The 20,576-nt window shown below is 38.4% G+C and overlaps 1 protein-coding gene across 1 annotated transcript in view; it reads right to left on the reverse strand.

Annotated features, from left to right (window-relative positions):
- HOMER1 (homer scaffolding protein 1) overlaps positions 1-20,576 on the reverse strand; it is a 68,129-nt gene that overhangs the window by 984 nt on the left and 46,569 nt on the right. Inside the window, exons 6-8 of the mRNA XM_009280318.1 lie at positions 19,455-19,611; positions 6,485-6,595; positions 4,737-4,817 (exon numbers count right to left, since the gene is read on the reverse strand). Of these exons, the coding sequence (XP_009278593.1) occupies positions 4,737-4,817; positions 6,485-6,595; positions 19,455-19,611 (349 nt within the window). The remainder of the gene's footprint in view (positions 1-4,736; positions 4,818-6,484; positions 6,596-19,454; positions 19,612-20,576) is intronic.

Consider the following 20,576-nt stretch of genomic DNA (forward strand, 5'->3'; position numbering starts at 1 on the left):
GGGGGGGGGGGAAGGCGGGGGAGCCACTGGTGCCATATGGAAAAGCTGTTCCCATACAGCGGGTGGAAAGACGAAGTGGTGGCATGTTACGCGCAGCCGAGGGTATCTAACCCTGAGCAAGCTGAGCTCTCATTCACGAGGAAGAGAAGCCCCATGGCGCCAGCCCACTGGGACCCCTCACAGCTCTGGCTTGCCCCTGACAGGGGAGGAAGGTCACGGCTGCTCAGCTTTGTGCAAATTGGGTGCCCTCTCTTCTATCAAATTACTAATGTAGCAGTCACGCGGGTCTGGAATAGCATATTGTTATTTGTCCCATTCATTGCATGTCTCGTAAATTCATGCTAAATTTCATAATTTCAATAACGAAAAGCACTTTCAAAGGCAGCACAGGGACAGTGTATTTAGTACACCATACACCCTGTGCAGCCATTCTCTGAAAAAGTGCATAGTGAATTCATATTTACATACATTAACATTTTTTCAACACCACTTCCCTTTACAGTGGCTTTGTGTCACAAAGCTTTAACAGGCCTGCTCTGAGTTTTTACAGCAACTAGTTTCACACAGCCATAGGGAGGGAGATTTGGCAGCAGTCACTGCTCCCAGCACGAGCGACTCCTCTTTCTACCCTCCCACTCTCACACTGTTTTTGTTATGATTCTTCTGTCTCCCTCAAAGCTAACAAATATATTCATGTTTACACTGGAGAGATCTCAGCTCACCATAAGAAACAACCTGACCCATACACAATACGTACTTGGGCAGTCAAGAGTAACAGGTATAAAACGGCAGCCGTGTGTCAAAGTCCATGGCCCAAGACATGTTTCCACCCGTGAGGGGTCTGATGGCAGCGTTGATCGGCCGCTGCATCCCTGGCCAGAGGAGGGATGGGGTGATGTGGCCAGTGCTCAGTTTCGGCTCCCAGCCTCTGCAGCGGGGGAGAGCTCTGGGACCCCCAGCAGAGGTGCAGGTGGAGAAGGCAGAGCCTTGGGAACCTGATCTCCTCATAATTGTGGCTGCTTGTGCAGCCAAGGGTTACATCCAAGCTGAACTGGAATACCTCCCTTACTTCTTGTTTGTGAATGGGCAAGTTAAAAATTACAGAGTTTTGGGCACTGGTCTTGCACAGCACAGCTGAGAGCAGGAATTACCCCTTGCTGCCAGCACCAAGAGAGGAATTAGTCTAATCTGTTTAACACTGAACAATATAGTTGCCAAAGCACTAAAGGAAGCTAACTGAAAAGAGTATTTGTAGAAACAATTTAAATCAAAATACATACATGCTTATGTCGTGATTAGCAACCCCACCGCTGCTATAAATGAACAAGCTAACTTATTATAGCCCAGCCATACCCTCTTAAGGCTCTCCTTCATTGAGCCTACTCCTGCCCTCCAAGCTGAGTACTGACAAATACCACCTGGTGTAGTGACTGCACGGGTTCAAGACCCTCTGAGGCCAAGTGACTGCAGTACAGGACAAAAACGGAAATTCAAGGTCCTCTCAGCTTTGCAGGAATGACACCTTCCTTTCTTTAGCCCACCAAAACCAACTGCTGTTTTCCCATGTTTGCTCACGTGTCCTGCTTCTCCTGTCACTGCTCCTCTTCTACTCACCAAATGTGTGTGCTCTAGGCAGCCTCCTCACCACTGCTTTTACCCCAGAGATAATTAATTTCTGTAAGTAGGCAAGCCAGTGATGAAAGGGACCACTTTGGAACAAATCCATGGATACATACATGGTTTTATTTCATGGTATCTGGGTCTGAAGAGCATCCCATTGGCCTGTATCTAGCACTGAAGATCATCTTTCAGGCGCTCCTCAGATGCTCTTAAACTGAGGAACTGTTCTGCTGAGTTCTGTGAGCTGTTAGGGTGGGAGCACTCAGGTAAAACTAAAAACTTTATGTTAGATGTAGGAACTTCCATCCATATTCAGCAAAAGGCTAACTTGCCGTTGCTAGTCCTTGCCCTGTATCTCTTCAAATCAGAAGAGCTCCCTTTTGTTTAAATTTGCATATTTTATTTATATTCCATTCTTGACATCTCTTTCCAAAGCCATATACATTTAGCTTCCCAAACATTTCCTCAGATATACTGTCTCCCACACTTCTTCCTGTTTTATCTTTCCTAACTTATGCTTAACATATTTAATGACGTATGGGAAGTAGAACAAATTGAAATATGCCAGGAGCTGTTGCTTTTAATTTCTGCAAAATGCTCCTTCCCAAATTTTACATTTGATCTTTACACATATTTACCCTAGATTAGTATTAATGATTTTTGCAATAGCATTGCATTGCAAGTTCACGTCCAGCTCATGTGCAGTTTCCTATTACAAATCAGTCTACCTCAAAACTGTTGCTTCTTGATTGGAAGAAGTGGAGAGGTGTCCAAGTAATGTAATCTATTGCCCTAGTTGTGTCATTTCACTTTATTTGCAGTTTATCTCATCTAACAATAAACTGACCCTTCCGATACATTCAGGCCCTTTGCAAGGTGTATTTTACACTGTTTTTTCAAGCTCTTCTTACAGTGGACACAATCACTTCTTATACATTGTTTTCTTTTAGAAAAGAAATAAATTATTAACAAGTTATGTGTGTTGTTTGCACTGTAATAATCTTTTGTGGAATTCAGTGCAAGGATCCGAATAAAATATTCAAACCATACACAACAGCTATATTTAGGAATCAGACATAGTAACAAAGATACCCTGACTTACTGTGAGAGTCACACTGATCATGACTCATTGATATGTCTTCTCTACACTGCTAATGAAATTATTAAGTAACAAGGGCCCCGATACTTACCCTTCACAGTGATAACATACTGCTCTTCACTGGAATTTGCCAGTGATGGATTTCTAATTCATTCCCTGATATGAGTGTGTCAGAAATGCAATACATCTTGAAATAGTAATTTCTTTGTATAGCATTTTTCATACAGGCTATATTCCAAAATATTTTAGAGTTACATAATCCATTTGCAAGCACAAGAGGGAAAAAATAAAGCAGAAGAAAAAAGAGTGAGACAAACAGATACGGACCCTGGGGACAATCACCCTGAAAACAGACGATGAGTCAACTAAGTGAACAGATGTGAGATGGTTGGTCTGGAGCTACAGAAGAAAACACCATTTCACTGATGTGACAGATGGAGGGTGAAGCGCCTCAGAGAAGGCCAGTGTAATCAAAGCAAAGACTCAAGATCTTTTAGATGGGCTGCATCAGGTCAGTAATGAGCTTTATGCTTAAGAAAGGCAACTTTTAACTCAGATCCTAAGTGAGCATTAAATTTACTTGAATAGAACCATATAGAACTATTTTCAGAAACTGACTGCCTACAACGTGACATGTGGACATATATACAAAATATATCCATTTGGTTACTAAAGATATAAATATACCAAAAGGAAGCTACTGACTTTATAAAGTACAAATTTTATAAAAACTTGGCATTTTCTAATCTTTCATCTCTTACTAGTCTCTTATAATTCTGCTTGCTAAGGATAGTTAATTCCTGGTTTACCATTACTTTTCATATGATCTTACACTGAAATTATTGCATATGCTACTGCTTCCAACTTTCATTATAATCTCCCTTTTGAGTCTCTCAGATAAGCGCCTTTTCAGCTGAAAACTCACATTTTTAGCCTAAAGCCAGCAACAATTTTTGGAATAGTGGAACAGGCAAGCTCAGGTGTATTCAAAACAATCTTTAAAGATTGTTTAAAGTAATAACATACCTTTTCCAAATAATTTGACTTAAGAATGGGGAAAAAATGAATAAACTAATTTTGCTCATTTTGCTCTTATTCTGTAGGTTAAAATGAGACCCAAGGAAGTTCCAATTCATGTAATGCATTTCAAAGAATACCTGCTTAATGATTTTTAAGCTGTGGCTAGTGTGATGGGGCTTGCTTTCAGGGTGATTTAGGTCGAGCCACAGAACAGCAAGGGTCACCTTTCAGCACTTCGGATTTGGAGCTATTTAATGCCTGAGTTTCCAGTCCTATCAAAACTCTGAAGTCTGAATTCAGAGTTTAACCCACCTAAGCTTTGGGTCAGCCTCATTCTGAAGGCAGGTTTCACAAGGGAAGTGCGTATGTGCTGGCCGGTCAGCCCAGCAACAGACAGGAGCTCAGACATAGCAAAGGAGGGTATACTGAGGGCACACTGATTCCCGTAGGCTGAGGCATCTGGCTTTACACACAGTAAAGAAACAATCCAGAAAAAACAGTAAAAACACAATGATTCTAAATAATTCAAAGAAAACGTCAAAGTGTGTTTTTAAAGTCCGTACTACACAACAACGCTTTAACCTTTACTTTCTTAGGTCATGTTTAAAAGCTGAATACAAACTCATCCCAACCTTATGATACACAGCCTGACAGTTTCAGTGGCACACAAGACCTATGGGAAGACACTGCGGTGAAAATGAGACCAGAACTGCCCAGGACATGTATCGACAAAGGACATCTGCTAGCCTGAGAGTACTCTGTAGACTTGTAAATGAAACTTGGGTCTGTTCCCTTGGGTAAAAATAGCAACTTACAGCAGGTGGAAATTTTGATACAAATTCCTAAGGATCATCCCAACCCACCACTTTGCAATGCAGACTAACTTACATATGTATCTGGCATCTTCAGTGAATATAGCACAAGTTGCTGATGTGAACTGCTCACTTGATGCATCATTTCCCTTGTCTCTAAAGTAAGATAATGCACTATAGCTCACCTGTAACTTCTGGGTCAGAGAATCCCTCTGTGCCTGGAGCTCTCTGGCATTGTCAATTTCTTGTTTCAATCCTTCTATTTCCTAAGGGAGAAGAAACAATCTTGCTAGCAACACGTTACCTGGCTTGGCCTCAGTGCAGGTAAGCTGGCTATCGCTGCTTCTCCCGAGCAAGCCATTGCAATGATACCAAAACTGGCAGTTGGCTACTGCCCATCACAGCACATGAAGTTTAAGTCCTGCTCTCAGTACTCCTGAATCACAGTCCCAAACCAGCAATTCCATTGTGAATAAACAACAACATAGATAAGCATTTTCTTTTATAGAAGTCCAAGTTTTCCTCTCCCACACAAAAGATATGACATACTTCTTTCCTAGAAAATTAAGGGTGCTTGTAATTAGAGAAACAATTTTATACTTTAAATTCTACTAGAATCTATCCTTCTCCGTTTTTTCAAGAGAAAAATCCAATTTTCATCTGTGAGCTGCTCATTATGTCACTGGTAGCAGGGCTGAGCGTCAAAAAATTGCCTGCTTTGACCATTGATTTCTGGAAAAAGGGAGTCTAAGAGAAATGACATATTTAATTTAGCAAGAAGAAAGTAGTAAGGTATAAAAGTAACAAATACAGATAATAAACGGAAGAGAAACCTTTTCTTAGCTTACTTTCAGGTGACAAGAATAGAAACAGTTAATGAAACTAAAAGGTATTGCACTTAAAACTACTAAGTACTTTTCCCCGGAACGGCATATTCGCCTCCCAGAACTCCTTTTGGAAAGATCTCTGCAGCCAACAGCTCAGCATAATTCAGAAGTGAACGGGCACCGAAATGGGAAACATTACCAACCTGAGGCTAATCTCTTAAGTATAAGGGAGTTTGGAAAAGGCTTTGTTCCATTGTGGGAGGATATGTAATTTTGGGAGGCACAACTACTGTGCTTCTCCTGCATCCTCCCTGGAAACACCTAACTGCCCCGCTGGAGGCAAGACCCTGCAAGACACACTGCCCCTCCGAACACGCCCACCAGTGCCCACTGTGTCTGTCACAGAGGGCTCAAGGGATCTGGTCTTACATGGGGCAAATAATCCTTCATATGCGGCTCCTTCCACCCCATTTCCCATCCATAAAGGGGTAATTCCCAATCATTCTGTGGCACAAATCTGCTTTCCTCTAGGACCCGTGCCAGTGCAGGTGTTACTCCAACTCCTTTTATTGTCTTGCTGCTGGTCCAGCCCAAGGCAGACGGCATAATAAATATCATCAAGTTTCAGGCCGGGGGCTTGGCAAAAGGCTGATCTTAGGGATCATAAAAGTCAGCCACATTCACGTAGCCTGAAAAACAGTTTAGCCTGAAAAAGGCATTGATCTATTACTTGTTCCAAACCCTACTCTTCAGAAAAACGAAAGCATGCTTACGGCAGCTTCCCTTCTTAGTGAATTTGGGCTGCATCAGTGTGACGACTGCTCTGTGGAAACCACTTATGACTTACTTTGGCAAACAGAGATGCTTGGTAAAAGCAAACATGAAAACATGATACTTTTTTATGTTGTTCAGATACGCAGCTGTATATTGGACTGATGTAACTATATACACGGAAAAATATTAATCATTTCAAAGAAGCTGAAAAAAATTTTACTTCATAACATCTCTAGGAAATAATATGGTATTTACCAGTCATCACAAGCTTAATATTGAAAGCATTTAGAAATGACATAACAGAAAGGCCAAGAATAAATGTTAGCAAATACCTCTTCTTTTTTCTTCAGTGTAGACTCTAACTCCTGTATTGTCTGGTTTAATTCTGTTTTATGTGTGTGGACTGCATTGGCTTGACTGCTCACACACTCTAGCTCAGTCACCTGTTGAAATAAGTAGAAGCAACACATACAGAATTAATTTCAACAAATTCAAGGTACTATTACTTCTTTGCATCAATAGCTGCATTTGAAAGATACCCTTAGTTCTGGGTGACTTACGTTGATTAAAATGGTGAAGGTGTTCTTATGAAGTTAGCATAAAATTCCTTAACAAATTGTTTAGCATAAAATGGTTGCTATGACTTCTTGGAAACAATAAATTTAATATGTTGCAGGCTGAAAAGAACATTAATTAAAACTTATACTTATTAATTATTGAAAATTTTATGAAAGAAGCTGAATTACCATTTCAGAAACAGCAATGGCTAGACGATTAAACACAGATCTGTCTGTCTAACTAACCTCTCCATCTGACACTTTTTAATGTTGCACCATCTTAATCAACTAAGCCACAATGCTCACCCACTTCCTAGCAAGCCAATTAACATTTCACAGCCTCAATTTCTGACTCGGCATCAACAGTGTAATAGCAGACACTCAGCCATCAATGTAGAGCTGCCAGCTTCTTACTTCCTCTAGTTTCGGATCTCATCTCTCAGTCACAAAGCCAACAGCTAATGGCACAATTTGAATTTGCACAGTTCCTCTTTATTAGCAAACAGCAAACACTCTCCATCTGCCCTTGAATAAGTTAAGATACCTGGCAGTGGTATGCCCTTTTTATTTTATGTTTGAATCAAAGAGATCTTAATATCCTGCCATTCACAGATAAACAGTTGTCAAAAAATAGCTTCTGCACCAAAGAAATAAAATCCAGGCAGCTAGAGTCTACGCAGAAAAGTCTTTGTTCATGTACCTCTCAAATTACAGATCAAAATATTAGAGAACTCTTACACTGCATATCTGCGTAGATGTGAGCACTAAAACCTTTCTGTTTAACAACAAACTGTTAAAATATTAAAAATACTATTTAAAACCTAATAACTCATTTTTTTCCAGAAGATATGAGCCTGTCAAACTTAGTATACAGTCTTCAACAGAGCTGCACCATCTACCTAGAGTAACTAACAAATCTGACCCAAAAACTCCTTTGAAGAAAGTGCTACCCAATTCTGCAACAAAAACCTTTAGGTCTCCATTTAACTTTCATAGAAAAGTAGCCCTTAGACAGAGGGCAGGCATTCTCCAGGACAATTTTATTTCTTAGATAAAAGAACATCTTGAGGAGTCAAGGTTGGTGCCCTCCAACACCAAGGTAGTCTAGCTAGTGAAGCCACTGTAATGCCAATAATTTCAGAGACTGAACTATTTGTAGGCTCAAAAGGTAGATTACTGAGTGCAGAGAGAAGTCGAAAGCCAAGATGAAATACAAGAAAATTAAAACAAAATCCCTATCAACTTCTCCTTTCTGAGTCACAGGGCATGAACTTCCCCTCTGTAACAGCCATGATGAGTCTAGTTTCTTCTACGGGAAAACTGTGATTAGACATTTTTGCACATCAGGTTTATAAATGGAGAGAACTGAGATTACAGCAAATTCTTGGCAGGGGTAAGGGGCATGAGGGATGAAGATATAGCTTGGTAACACAACACCCCACACCCCAAAGAACTATCTTATTTGCTGGAATTGTCCCAAAAGAAGTATCAGTGCTCACAAGCAAAAAATAATAGCAGTTTGCTCAGTTTTATATGCCACTGAGCACTACAACTGAAATCTTAGATAATTTTCTCAATTTGCTTCAATTATACAAAAATATATCTATTTAGATTCCCTGTGACTGCTACCAGTTGTGACTGTTACAGTATTCACCACTACAATTACACAACCACAAACAAGCAGAATTGGAACACACCGACTGGGATAAACCTATGTCTACACAGTATCTGAACTAACATCCAGATACAGAAGAATCACAGAAGCACAGAGTAATTTAGTCTGGAAGGGGACCCTGGTGGTCATCTGGTCAAGGCCTCCTGCTCAAGATAGGGCCAATTTTGAAGTCACATTTGGTTGCTCAGGGTCTTGCCCAGTCACAAACCCTTCACCGTCTAGCAGAGCTGCCACAGTTTTACACAGGTTCGTATACTTCTGACATTGCAGGTTTATGCAGAGCTCTAGCTCATATCTAAGTTTTGCTGGAACTGTCAAACTCACTCACCTTGCCCACCTTCACCCCTTCTGATGTTTAACTTCTTAAACATTTCCAAGCTTTTCTGCTGAACTGAGTCTTGAATTGGAGATGGAAGCCTCTGTGAACCAGGGCTAGGGTTGTTAGGGGAACCCAGGGTCAGGTCCTCTCCCACCCACTGTGAAAGACTGGAACCTCCAAGAAGGTCAACCTCTCTTTTAAAGCTGTTGCACTCAGCAATATCCACTGGCTCTTACCAAACACTGGCACAGTGAATACTCATTTACGCAAAGTGTAAGAGCCTCAACTGGAGAGACAGAAGAAACCCAGTCCTCAAACCACCTCTGTCGTAGCACCTAGTGCCTTGGAAGCAAGTGTGCAGAGGTGTCTCAACCTGTGACTAAGGAAGTGCTTGGACCCCCACTGTTCTCCACATGGTTTCCTCTGGGCTGGTACACACAGAGAGGATGCATGTGTTGGTGCAAGCTTGGAATCCAAGGAGGCTGGTGGATTGAACTGCGATGGATGAAATGTTACTGCTCTCAGCTGCATGTATTGTCACTGGATGAAAACACCTTCCGCAACAGCCCCACCAGCTGCATGGCTCACGTTGAACGCTTCCCAGTACGCTCTGGTCCATACTAACTCAAGACACCTATTGAAATTGCTTAAGCAAACACAGCTAATTTTGCCTGAGTGGAGCAGGGAGTGCTCTCACAAACCTTCTTGCCAACAGAGGCAACTGCTGTCAGACAGGCAATTAATTACCACCACTAAAAGGGCTGTCATGTCTTACTCTGGTCCAGCTTTTCTCTGGGCAAACGTCCACCTCTTACTGCTTATGCAAGAAAAGAATGCATTTTGTTTTGTTTACTGCTTGTTGAAAAATCAGTAAGTTGGAGAAGAAGAACAAATTTGATTAAAAAAATGGGGTTACTTTAATCGCAGTCTTATTTAAATGCCCATTCCTACAGAGATCTGAAAAGATGTCAGATATCTTCATGATGTTATCTTCTTGAATGTACCTATAAAAGAGAAAATAATACTGTGACCCTTTCAAAAAAATCTGTAGAGTAATATTGGCTGGAAAAGGGTGCGATATAAAGAATATGCAATTGAAAATAGAAGTAACAAAAGTTAAAGCTCTAGGCAAAAATCTGGATACAGTTTACTTGCTCTACTTCCTTGTTTCAAGTTGAATTTATTTTTCTCACGACCAGTGGTCCAAAAATCCTAAAAAATAACTGTTTATGCATTATGCACAGAAAGGGGCATAAAAGGAAGCTAAAGTGCTTTAATCTGACCCACCCATGTGCTATTTTCAGGGACATCTCCTCATTCGGCGTTTCATGTTTAAGAGCAAGGCTCAATCAATCATTCAAGCCTTTGCACAGCAACACTGAGCAATGTACCTGTGATTAAGCCTTGTTTCCAGTACAGAATTCAGATTAGAAGAACAGTCTTTGAACAATAACTGATTAAACAAGGTTCTTCCATCGTGCTAGTATAAGACTGCGCTGACTTGCATATCTGAAAAAAGTCAATACTGTGGCTTCATATTTGAGACTAAAAAAGAAAAAAGTATTGTTCTTAGCCTCTGCTTCTTTATTTTGCATTTATCATCCAGGTAAGGATTGCACATAGGTAAAAAAAATTCTGAAAGGGCTTTTTAGTGACTATTTAATGAGCTAACTCTTCTAGGCTATGGCTGGCATTATACTTAACTGCATACTTCAGTGAGAAATACATAAGCTGAAATAAGACAGCAAGGCAACTTGTTCTGGCAGAGCCTAGACCTTCTCAGCAGAGGCCATTCTAGAGTTTTCTGGAAATTTTGATCTAGGGTCAACAGCCTATAAATAGAGGAGGATGCCAGGCAGAAGTTTTCATTGCAGCAGACAGCTAGCACACACTAGGCTGCTGGGAAGACTGAGGGAGTGAGGCTTTGGGCCATGTAACACAACAAGGAGTAACAGCCTTGATGTGAGCTTAAGACAGTGACTGCCCAAAGCTTCAGAAGACTGAAGAATCTCTCAAAGAAAACAAACCAAATCAAGTGACAAGAAACCAAGAGAGGAGACTGCATGAAATCCCAACACAGACAATACCTTCACAAGTAAAGACTTCAGTTAGACAGAGGCAAAGAAGTGGGAATGACAGAAGTATTTCGAGTGGTTACCTTCCCCAAGCAACTATGGACTGAGTGAATCTGGGCTATGTTTGCTGCAGGCTGATTAATTTTTTCAAACCACTTTCTTGAGATAAATTTGTACATTTCTGATCTCAAACAACAATAGTTTTTATTCAGCATCTTAAATTCAGTACCAACAGATCATGAAATGCCTTCTAAACTTCATACAGAAATTACTTCAGCTGCTACAGAAATGCAAAGAAAGACAGATTAGAACATATTTTCAGTGTAGCTGTGGCCTGTTTTATATACCTGACACTATTAACCTGTTGTTTCCTAAAGGTATTTTTATCCCTTCTAATTACCGTGGAATGCAATATCCAAGGTCTACTATCCTAGGCTACAGTGCAGAACAGGCAGAGTGCTCACATGCAAGACTGAATTTAAGTATTAATTATGTATTTTTAGCTGGTTGAGTTACATCCCTAAATGGATCATAACTGTGACTGTGACAATATTATTGCATCAATAATTCAAGATGAACGTCCTACAAAGAAAAAAGAGCCCTTTGCTTTCAGCAAGAGGAAGAGAAATGATGTTGCATGGCTCAACAAAGCTAGGAATAACTGCATAAAGTTTCACATAATTTATACAGAAGCAGCTTCTCAGTTCTTCATCGTGGACAGTAAGATGCAAGACAGCATGCAGCAAGCCAACCATAAAAATAATTCCAGTATAGCTTTCAAGAATAAAAAACTCTGGAAAGATTTTTGGTGTTAAGAAATGTGAAAATGCAGAAAACAAGGAAAATTGCTTTTCAAGGTTGCTGCTGAAAGAACAAAAAGCACACCCTAGTATTATTCATATACATCACTTCTGACAGCAAATTAATTATTGCAGTTTTCCAAGATTTATCCGTAGATAAAATGATAACCTGGGGGCAGGGGGAAGTTTTGTGCATTACCAACAATATATTACTTTCTTCCACAGAGAAAACAATTAAAGATTTTGCTGAAAAGGACACATTTTCCTCTGAGGGCACTGATGCCTCAAGCCATGGAAATATCAAAATGTTTTCCACAGTTATTCATTTCTACAGACATGAAAGAGGAATAATCCATCATCTGCTTGATTTTTGTGAAGAAAGTAATGAAACTGCAGTAGCAATATTTGAAAATATAAGAAGTTTACTAAAATCGATGCTTTGAGCTTCAGCCGTGCATTATTATTTGCAACTGATAATGCTAATACCAACTTCAGGGGACAACCCTTTCTCTGCAATCTAATTAGCAAATACTTTCTCCAGCCATCTGGCCAGCTCATGAAATACATGCAATAGCAAACACAGTACAGATATGTCATCCTTTAATCCTGAGGATTTAAATCCAGTAATTTCCTCATTCTCCAGCGGAGTTACGGAATTGTAGGATGTATTTCATTCTAGAAATCTTTGACTACATAAAAATCTTGTGGCATGTCTCCACAAAGAATGCTTTTTATAATTGCAGATAAATGGATCTTAACACTTTTCTTAGGTTTTTTAGAAAGATGAAGATGGGGATGAGACAACCTTCTGTGAAAACTTTTTTTTTCTTTTCACAGAGTGACAGTAGTTTGGTTGGTGGTTTGGGTTTTTTTCAAATTATAATCTCATATATGACACATTCAGTGAAAGTGAATTCCCAGGAAAAAACCTAATGAAATAGCCTTGGCTCCTAAATGCAAATCTGCTCTAAAAACAAATCCAGGCAAATGGAAAAAGACAGAAACAACTTGCCTTCAGTTCACTGTACATTAAAAAAAGCCGAATTCACATTTTAATTTCAGAAACATAACCTGATTCACCTGCTCTGTCTGAAAAGAGACCGTCTTTTTAGCAAACTCTAATTATTAACCAAGGGTTAAATCTTGATAAAGGCTAGATGTGGATTATTTGTATTAGGAATCACGCACAGAAAGGGAGCTGAGAGTATGTGCTGGATTTCAGAAATCCTGTCCTAGGAAATGCTCTGATAGTCTAACATCAAGACTGACAACACATACCATTTCAAAAATAATATGGAACTTATGATAGCTGAAATGGATATTGGAGGAGCAAAAATGTACATCTGAGAAAAAAATACATATCCCCTGAAATAAGATGCTCTTATTTTTCCTTTGGTATCCCCTAACACCATGCAAAGAAGGTGGTCAGCCTCTGCAATGATTTCTCAAGGATTTTTAAAATATTACTTTGATTTCTTTTTATTAGAAACTAGTCCCACTGCGAGAAGGACAACCGACCTTACGCAGATAATTACAGCCTGCTCTGAAACATAAACTCTTTTTTAAGGCAAGATTGTAATTTCAAAAATAAAAAACAGTCACTATATTCCCGTATGTCTTCTAAAAACTCGGACTATCACAGTTAGAACAATTAGCCTTTCCAGACCTTACTGTGTCATAGAAAACCCTAATACTCCCCAGAACATCTCTCTTGAACATTTGGTCAATATTTAACATTATGACCTCACTTGGGCAAGAGCTGCCCTTTTTTTGCCCTTTCAGGAGCTTCTAGTACAACAAGAGTTTGCTTGCAATTCCAGATGAAAGGACTGCATACGTAAATATATGGACTTAGTTGTCCATTTTTTATGCACTCAGAATTGGTCCATCTGCACACACATTTCTTTCAAAAAAATGCATAGACAAATATTAACAAAACTATAATCCCACCATTTTGATTAAATTGCCAAGCTACCCATATCTACCCTGCAAAATGCTCATCTATTTTCATTATAAACAAATGGTACCAAGCTGCTATCTAGCCACATGCTAATTACAATATCTTAAGAAGGAAGTTATACTTGGATAACTTTTTTTCTGTAATCAATCAAACCAAATTTAAATATAACGTAAGTTTGGCTTGTTCAGTGGGGTTAGGAGGGACACAGTCTTAAAGTGAGGATGACAAGAGATAGGCATCACATAAAAACAGTGCATTGCCAATAAATTTTTGGATCAAAACTCCATTCATGCATTTCTTGTTACCACACTTTCTGTCACCTTCTTTCATATTTCCATTTTTAGATAATGTCCTTCCTCGGCCACATAAAACCAAACAGTTACGGTAGTCCCACAGCGGTGCTAGTAAGACTTCTCAGCAAGTAAGAAGCCCACAATATGGGCTCTGATTTAGCAAGCAACTTTATCACATCTCTATGTTCAAAATTTAGTTTTGATTATTCAATTATTAATGCAGCTGATGGAAACATGGAGGTGACTGCTAAAGGGTCTGCAAAGATTTTCTATAGATAATCTGAGCAGATGGCTTATATAGCGTTCCATACTTCTTATGGACTTTAATAACTGCTTTTATAGATTGCTGTTTTCTTTAAGTAGCACAGAAATAGCCCAATAAAATTACCATGGTTTTATTTCTGTATGCTTATGCATTTTTTTAAAATCCACTTTAAAATTTCTTTTCACAGTAGTGAAATCAGGGTCCATTATTTGTCAGGTGGTTTTGATGACTACGTAAGATGTCCTCATACTTATTTAATTCATTGAATTAAAGAACCAGAACATAATAGGCTAATTTTCTCTTATTTTCTAGGAAATCCTGGTAAAATAACAAGCTAGAATTCAAGAGTTTACCTCTCTGTTCTTTCAGGAGTACCCAAGAGCTTGATCACTTCCCTTCATCTCTTTTTATCTTAGGTTTCTTTTCCTGCAGATGAATGATCTTCAAGGACTGCAGCTCTTATTATTATGCACTGGTGTTATTACTCTGTGCTATTGCCCAGTGTCATAGGATGATTTACTTTAGCAGTTAGCATGCAAGAAAAAAACTCATCATTTTCATTTTTAACATGACAAAGACAGAACTTTGGGTTACTTTCCATAATTCATATCACCATTCAATCCTTTCCTTTTTGTGGTATCAGGATTAATGTTAGTACCAATGCTATTCTATTTGTCTGAAGTAGCTCACTTCAGGGTTTTTCTTTCTGTCACTGAACTGTTCTAAACTCATGAATCCCTTTTGACTTCAAAACGCTATGCAAGGTGTGTAGGAGTGCTCCCCAACCCTGTTTAAGGGAAATCCTTGTTAAGTTGCTTCTGAGCAGATTAGAGGAGAGAAGGCTGAGCTCCAAGTTAAGCTTTTGACTGGGCATCACATCTTCCCAGAATTATTATCTCTTTGTATTTGAGAGGGAAAAATCCATACACTCATTTAGCAAACTTCTGAAAAATATAATGTCTGACAAAATATCAAAGTACAGTATTTCTGACTTAAGCTCACAATATATCAGAAGAGAGCACAAAACTTTAATTTATTGAGAACTTCGCGCTCAGCCACTCTGAACTTTTATTCTGTTTCATCTCAGCTCTAGGTTTTATTAATGCAGAGAACAAATGGAAGAAGGAAGATGAAGACCACAGAGAAAGCAAATAATAAATATAGCTTAATATGAAAAACTGAACTGATAGATGAGTAAATCTTAATCAGAAATGCAAATAATAAATGAAATTAATTTTTAAAAATGCAATCAAAATCAAAGAAAGGGGTATTTTAGCTTTGTTTCTGTATTTTAAAAAGTGTAAAGAACGTGATATACAGAAAAACTATTTCAGTCAGATTTAAAAACAATTATAGAATAAAAAATGTTGGGCTTAGAATAATTTAAATCAACTTAAAAAGCAAAGTTTACAACAAATACTACACGAGATGAAAGACCCAGTTTACCACAGTGAATGAAAAAAATAGAAGATAAAAGAATGAGATATAATGTAAAATCAAAGGATGTTTATAAATAAAACACGACAAAGTTCAAACTGTGGTAAAACATACCTTAAGAAGTCAACTAGTACAACAGTATTAGCAATAATTTTTTTTTTTTACTATTAAGAGGAAACTATGTAAATAAGGCTATTTATAAGGCTATTTATATAAAGAAGAAACTAAAGATGGAAATAATAATGCAAAGTTTACTAATCAATATGCATTACCTCCCTCCACACACCACACTTGACAGAGGATATGTCTGCTGTAGCTTGCAGACCGATGACTCAGGCACCAAAACTTGTATATAAACCTAAAGCACGTAAGGAGTGAATACCACAATTACATTATATATAAACCACATAATATATTATTAAATCGAACTAAATATAGAAGCTAATGTTGGCAGTACCATTCTTCATTTTGGAGGCTGGTCTATTTTATACAAGACTATGATCTTGTAGGTGAGTGTATCCCTCCAATGCATACGTATCTACACGCATTCTTCTTCTCCAGTGGGCAAGATGCTGTGACAGCCAACTATTCCATATAAAACAGCAACTATATTACAACTGAATATGCAAACTAATTTACAAATTTTTCTTTGTCCTTGAAATCAATTTTTCTATGAGTATTTCTAAAAATCCGATCTGTTCAACTTTTCTCACCAAAGTTTCTTTTGGATCAAACCCCATTTTTCTTCTGAACTGGCAACAGATGTGAGTTGCAGCACGGCAAATTTCAATTAGATAAGATACTAGGAAAAATAATTTGACAAGGGTGGTCAAACATTGGAACAGGCTGCCCAGAGAGGCTGTGGGATCTGCATTTTTTGAGACTTGATTCACAGCCCTGAGTAACCTGATCCAGCCCTGGAGTTGGATCTAACTTCATGCTGGCCCTGCTTTCAGTGGAGATTTGGACCAGATAACCTCCAAAGTTCCACTCCATGCTAAATTATTCTGTAATTCTATGAACTAAGGATGGAGTTCATTTCATCTGACTAAAAGTAAGTCTATAGGACTATCTAGATGATTATCCTATGGAGAAAGACAAGCACTTACAGAAGCAAATTCAACTCAACACCTTAGTCAGTTTTCTTAAGACTGGGACACTTACTCTTCATGCTTTTGTCTCTCCAAGAATTACAAGAAGAAAAGATTACCATCTTAGACTTGATATATAACTTTTACATAATCTCAGGTGAGATGGATTCCATTTTGAGGAACATTTTTTGGATCAGCTGCAGCTACGTGTTTATACTGAGTTTAATGGATAAACTGAACAGAAAGGTAACACAATACAGTGACTTAACACTGCTTGCTACCGCATGTACCATAACCAACAGTCTCCAGATCTGCCATTTCAACAGCACATTTTTGATCTGTGTAAGAGAGAAGCATCTGACTTGCAGTTTCTTTTTGAAATGGGGCACTATTTCAATTTGAAAGATCAGTCTCCAGCATGCAGGTTAGAAGAGCTCTTGTATTGCACTGTATGGATAACAGATTGAGATTGATTTTTTTTTTTTAATGATCTGCATACTTTTGCCTATAAAGTTCGATTTATTGAGTTAGCCAAGTCTATGTTTTTCTAAAAGCAATTCCAACAGAGGGCAGTACTCTTGATGTATCCTGTAGTAATTTACAGGCATGCCCAGTGAGACATAGGTACAGAGCATTCCTATATTCTACGTGAGATATCAACAAGCCCCAAGGTAACAGATTACAGAAACATTTAATAAAGACATGTAAACAGTGATCAAAAGAACATATGTAGATGATCCCATGTTACAAGATTTTGCGTTCCCTCAGAAATATAAAATAATTGCAGGAAATGTGCTGGGCAAAGCTTATGAAAAATCATCAGCTATTAATGAATGTAGCTACAAAGATTTGGTTACTACTTCTGTTAACTGTAGTATCATATAAAAGCAAAGTGACATGCTAAACATTCCTATATACATTAATTGTATTTTCCAATAACAGATTGCAAATAAGATTTGACTAAGAGTGAGTAACATCAAGGAAAAGGGATCTTTGCCCGTCTTGTCTGGTTGGGTCTCCCCATGGCAAATGCAGCTGCTGTTGTGTGTTACTTTTCTTTCTTATGTAAGGACTGTATTGTTTCAGCTTTGCAACAAAAGCTGTTAATACATTTTATTAGGAAGAATGCTACCTCATTATGTCCACATTTTAGCAATGAGTTCTTCACTGTAACGCCTATCTGGTGGTCAAATCCACCTGAATGTCTGCACTATAGTAATTTTACTACAAGGTTGTAATTTAAATAATTTTATCAGCAATGACTATTATCATCTATTCACAAACCTGGAGCACAGGTTAGAACTCCCACCCTTCCAAAGCAGAAGCTTAAATGAGATGACAGACAAAGTGAAAGTCTCCCTCCGTACAAACAGACAACAAGCTTGTGCCTGATGGGAAAATTTCTGAAGCAAAGCAGTTTTCTCTGCAACTGCCAATTTCTTGAACTGAAAGCACTTTGCAAAAAGCACCAGTTTTAATGACACTTCATGCATTTCGTCCAGCCAGCTATGGCACACACAGTTACAGTCCATCGGAAATTGTCGTTCTTCCCTATCAAATCATTTGCCTGGGACTTCAGGATCCTTGCCTGCAACTCAGTCTAGGCATAGGACAGCCCCAACAACATGCCATTTCCCCACGTTTCTCAAGCTCAAGGGAGTTCTTGCTCCTCTTCCACATCCTCAGGTTAGATGTAGGCTGCTGAATTTCTCCCCTCCTCAGATGAGTATGAGCCTTGTTCTTGGGACTACTAACAGCCTCCAGATGGACAGGTCCAGTGCAGGTCTGAAAGAATCCTTTGCAGTTTGCAGGATTTGGCTGTCATTGCCATACCTTATTTCATATAGGTGAGCACAGCATACAAAACCAAATTAAAAGGTCTGCCATGTTTGCTACTTGACCTTTCCCTTCTTGTCAGCATATATATGAAACGTTTTCATGCAAAAATGCAATGCTTTTGTTTGTTTTTATTTTCTTAACTAAGTACATCTCCTTGATATTTTTCTAAGTTAACTGGTATTAACAGAAGTAATACAGCTTCATCAAAGACATCTTCCCTCCATACATGTGCTAATCTTGCCTCCACTTTGCACAAAAATGTGTCCTAAGCTATGATGACAATTCATATGGATAAAGGTGAATACATTATACAATATATAGTTACATGTGAAAAGAGAAGATAAATGAAAATATTGTATACTTGTTTTCATAATGCAGCCTTCAATCTTGCATGCTTTATTGCTCCCTCAAACACTGTAATTCCTTCCCCCACTGTGCACTAATTTCTGGTTTGCCAAATGACCTCTGCAAAATTTACAGTGAAGGGAACAGGACCCAGCCCCTCCTGTACAAAAGTGGGAGCAGATCTCTAATTGCATATAATGATCTTGAATCTACATTCAGTTTCCTTTAGGTTTAAGGATGAGAGAAGCTGTTCGTCTTTGTTATATGTGGAAACTACAACAGGGTTTCTTTAACTTACAGATTTGATGTCAAGTTTCTATGGGCTTAAATGCAAGAGGGACTCAAGTGTAATGCTATGGAGAAGATCCTGGAACAGACGTGATGGCATCAAACGAAGAGAGAAAGCTGGCAAACACATCATAAGGTGAGATAATTCTTTCTGCAACAATACCCTTTGCAGAAAAAGAACGGCTACAAAGGAAAGAAGTTCCCAACGGAGGAACCCTGTGCACTTTAAAGTAATCATTAATTTCTGCCTCAAAGATTAACCTAGAGCCCCAACAATAAACTTGTTTTACTTGAAAATGAGCAAATACAGTCACCAGTACTTCCACCCCAAGGATCCTGGCCGTTTGCCTTGACCTACCCGCTTATGAAGACGTTCTGCTTCTTCCTGATATGCAGCAAGTTGTTGTTTCCATTGTTTTACGTTGGCAGTGGACTCCAGCAGGGCTGCTGTGAGCTTAGCGTTATTACCCTTGAGCGTGGCCAGTTCTGCCTCCCAATGCTTGCTGATTGTCGAACTGCACAGACAAAATGAGAATGGTCAGAGCCCCCAGATATCTTCCTTTTTTTTTTTTTTCTTAAAATGTCTTGTAATTTTTTTTCAAAATATCCAGGAAAAACAGAATTATGCAAAATCCTATGACTGAATGTCCAAATGAGAATCCAAATGTTCAAATCATCAAAACTATAAATTCAGAAAATATAGATATATCATTACTGGAAAACAACCTCTACCCTCCCAGTTCAACAGAGTATTTTTTTTTAATAAAATGTTAAGGATGATGAAATCCACATCAACTTCCCAAAAGCAACAGCATGTAATTCTAGAATATGTACATGATTAGTCACTATTTTAGTATATATGTATTGAGTGAAAGTGCTTTTTTAATCTACTACTTAATGAAATATATTGTAGAAAAAGATTTGTCACCAACTTGAGTAAAGAGAGCTAATGTAGTGCTTTGGAACTACAGCTTAGTTGTCTTAATGCAAGCCTTCTATCCCTGAAATATACTTTCTTTATTAAATACCATATTTAATTTGTACTTGCAAACTCAAAGATCTTGAATTTCAACACCATAATACTATTAATATGCCTTTCCTCAATAATATCAGCAAAGAGACTAAAGATCAAGGAGCATAAAGATATAGCTTTATTGCAAAAAGGAAGCCAATGTTGGGGTTTACTGAAGTAGCTTATGGAGGAACAATCCTTGCCTACAGTTTAGTTATTCTCTGAGCAAACACAGGGCTTTAATTTTCACAGGTAATTAGTTTGCCATCATCCGCAGACCCTATCTTGGCACTCAGTATGCAAGGGAAAAACATCTCAGATGCATCAGGTGAATGTATTAGTATGCAAATAGCTCATTAATGTTTACTTGTATAATGCTAACAGCATATGAGGTGCACACCTACATGGAAAATACATTTATATAATAAATAAAATACAAATAATTAATTTTGTCTAATTGGCTTACTA

This window comes from Aptenodytes forsteri, unplaced genomic scaffold, assembly GCF_000699145.1.
Source record: "Aptenodytes forsteri isolate BGI_AS27 unplaced genomic scaffold, ASM69914v1 Scaffold387, whole genome shotgun sequence".
Taxonomy (NCBI): Eukaryota; Metazoa; Chordata; class Aves; order Sphenisciformes; family Spheniscidae; genus Aptenodytes; species Aptenodytes forsteri.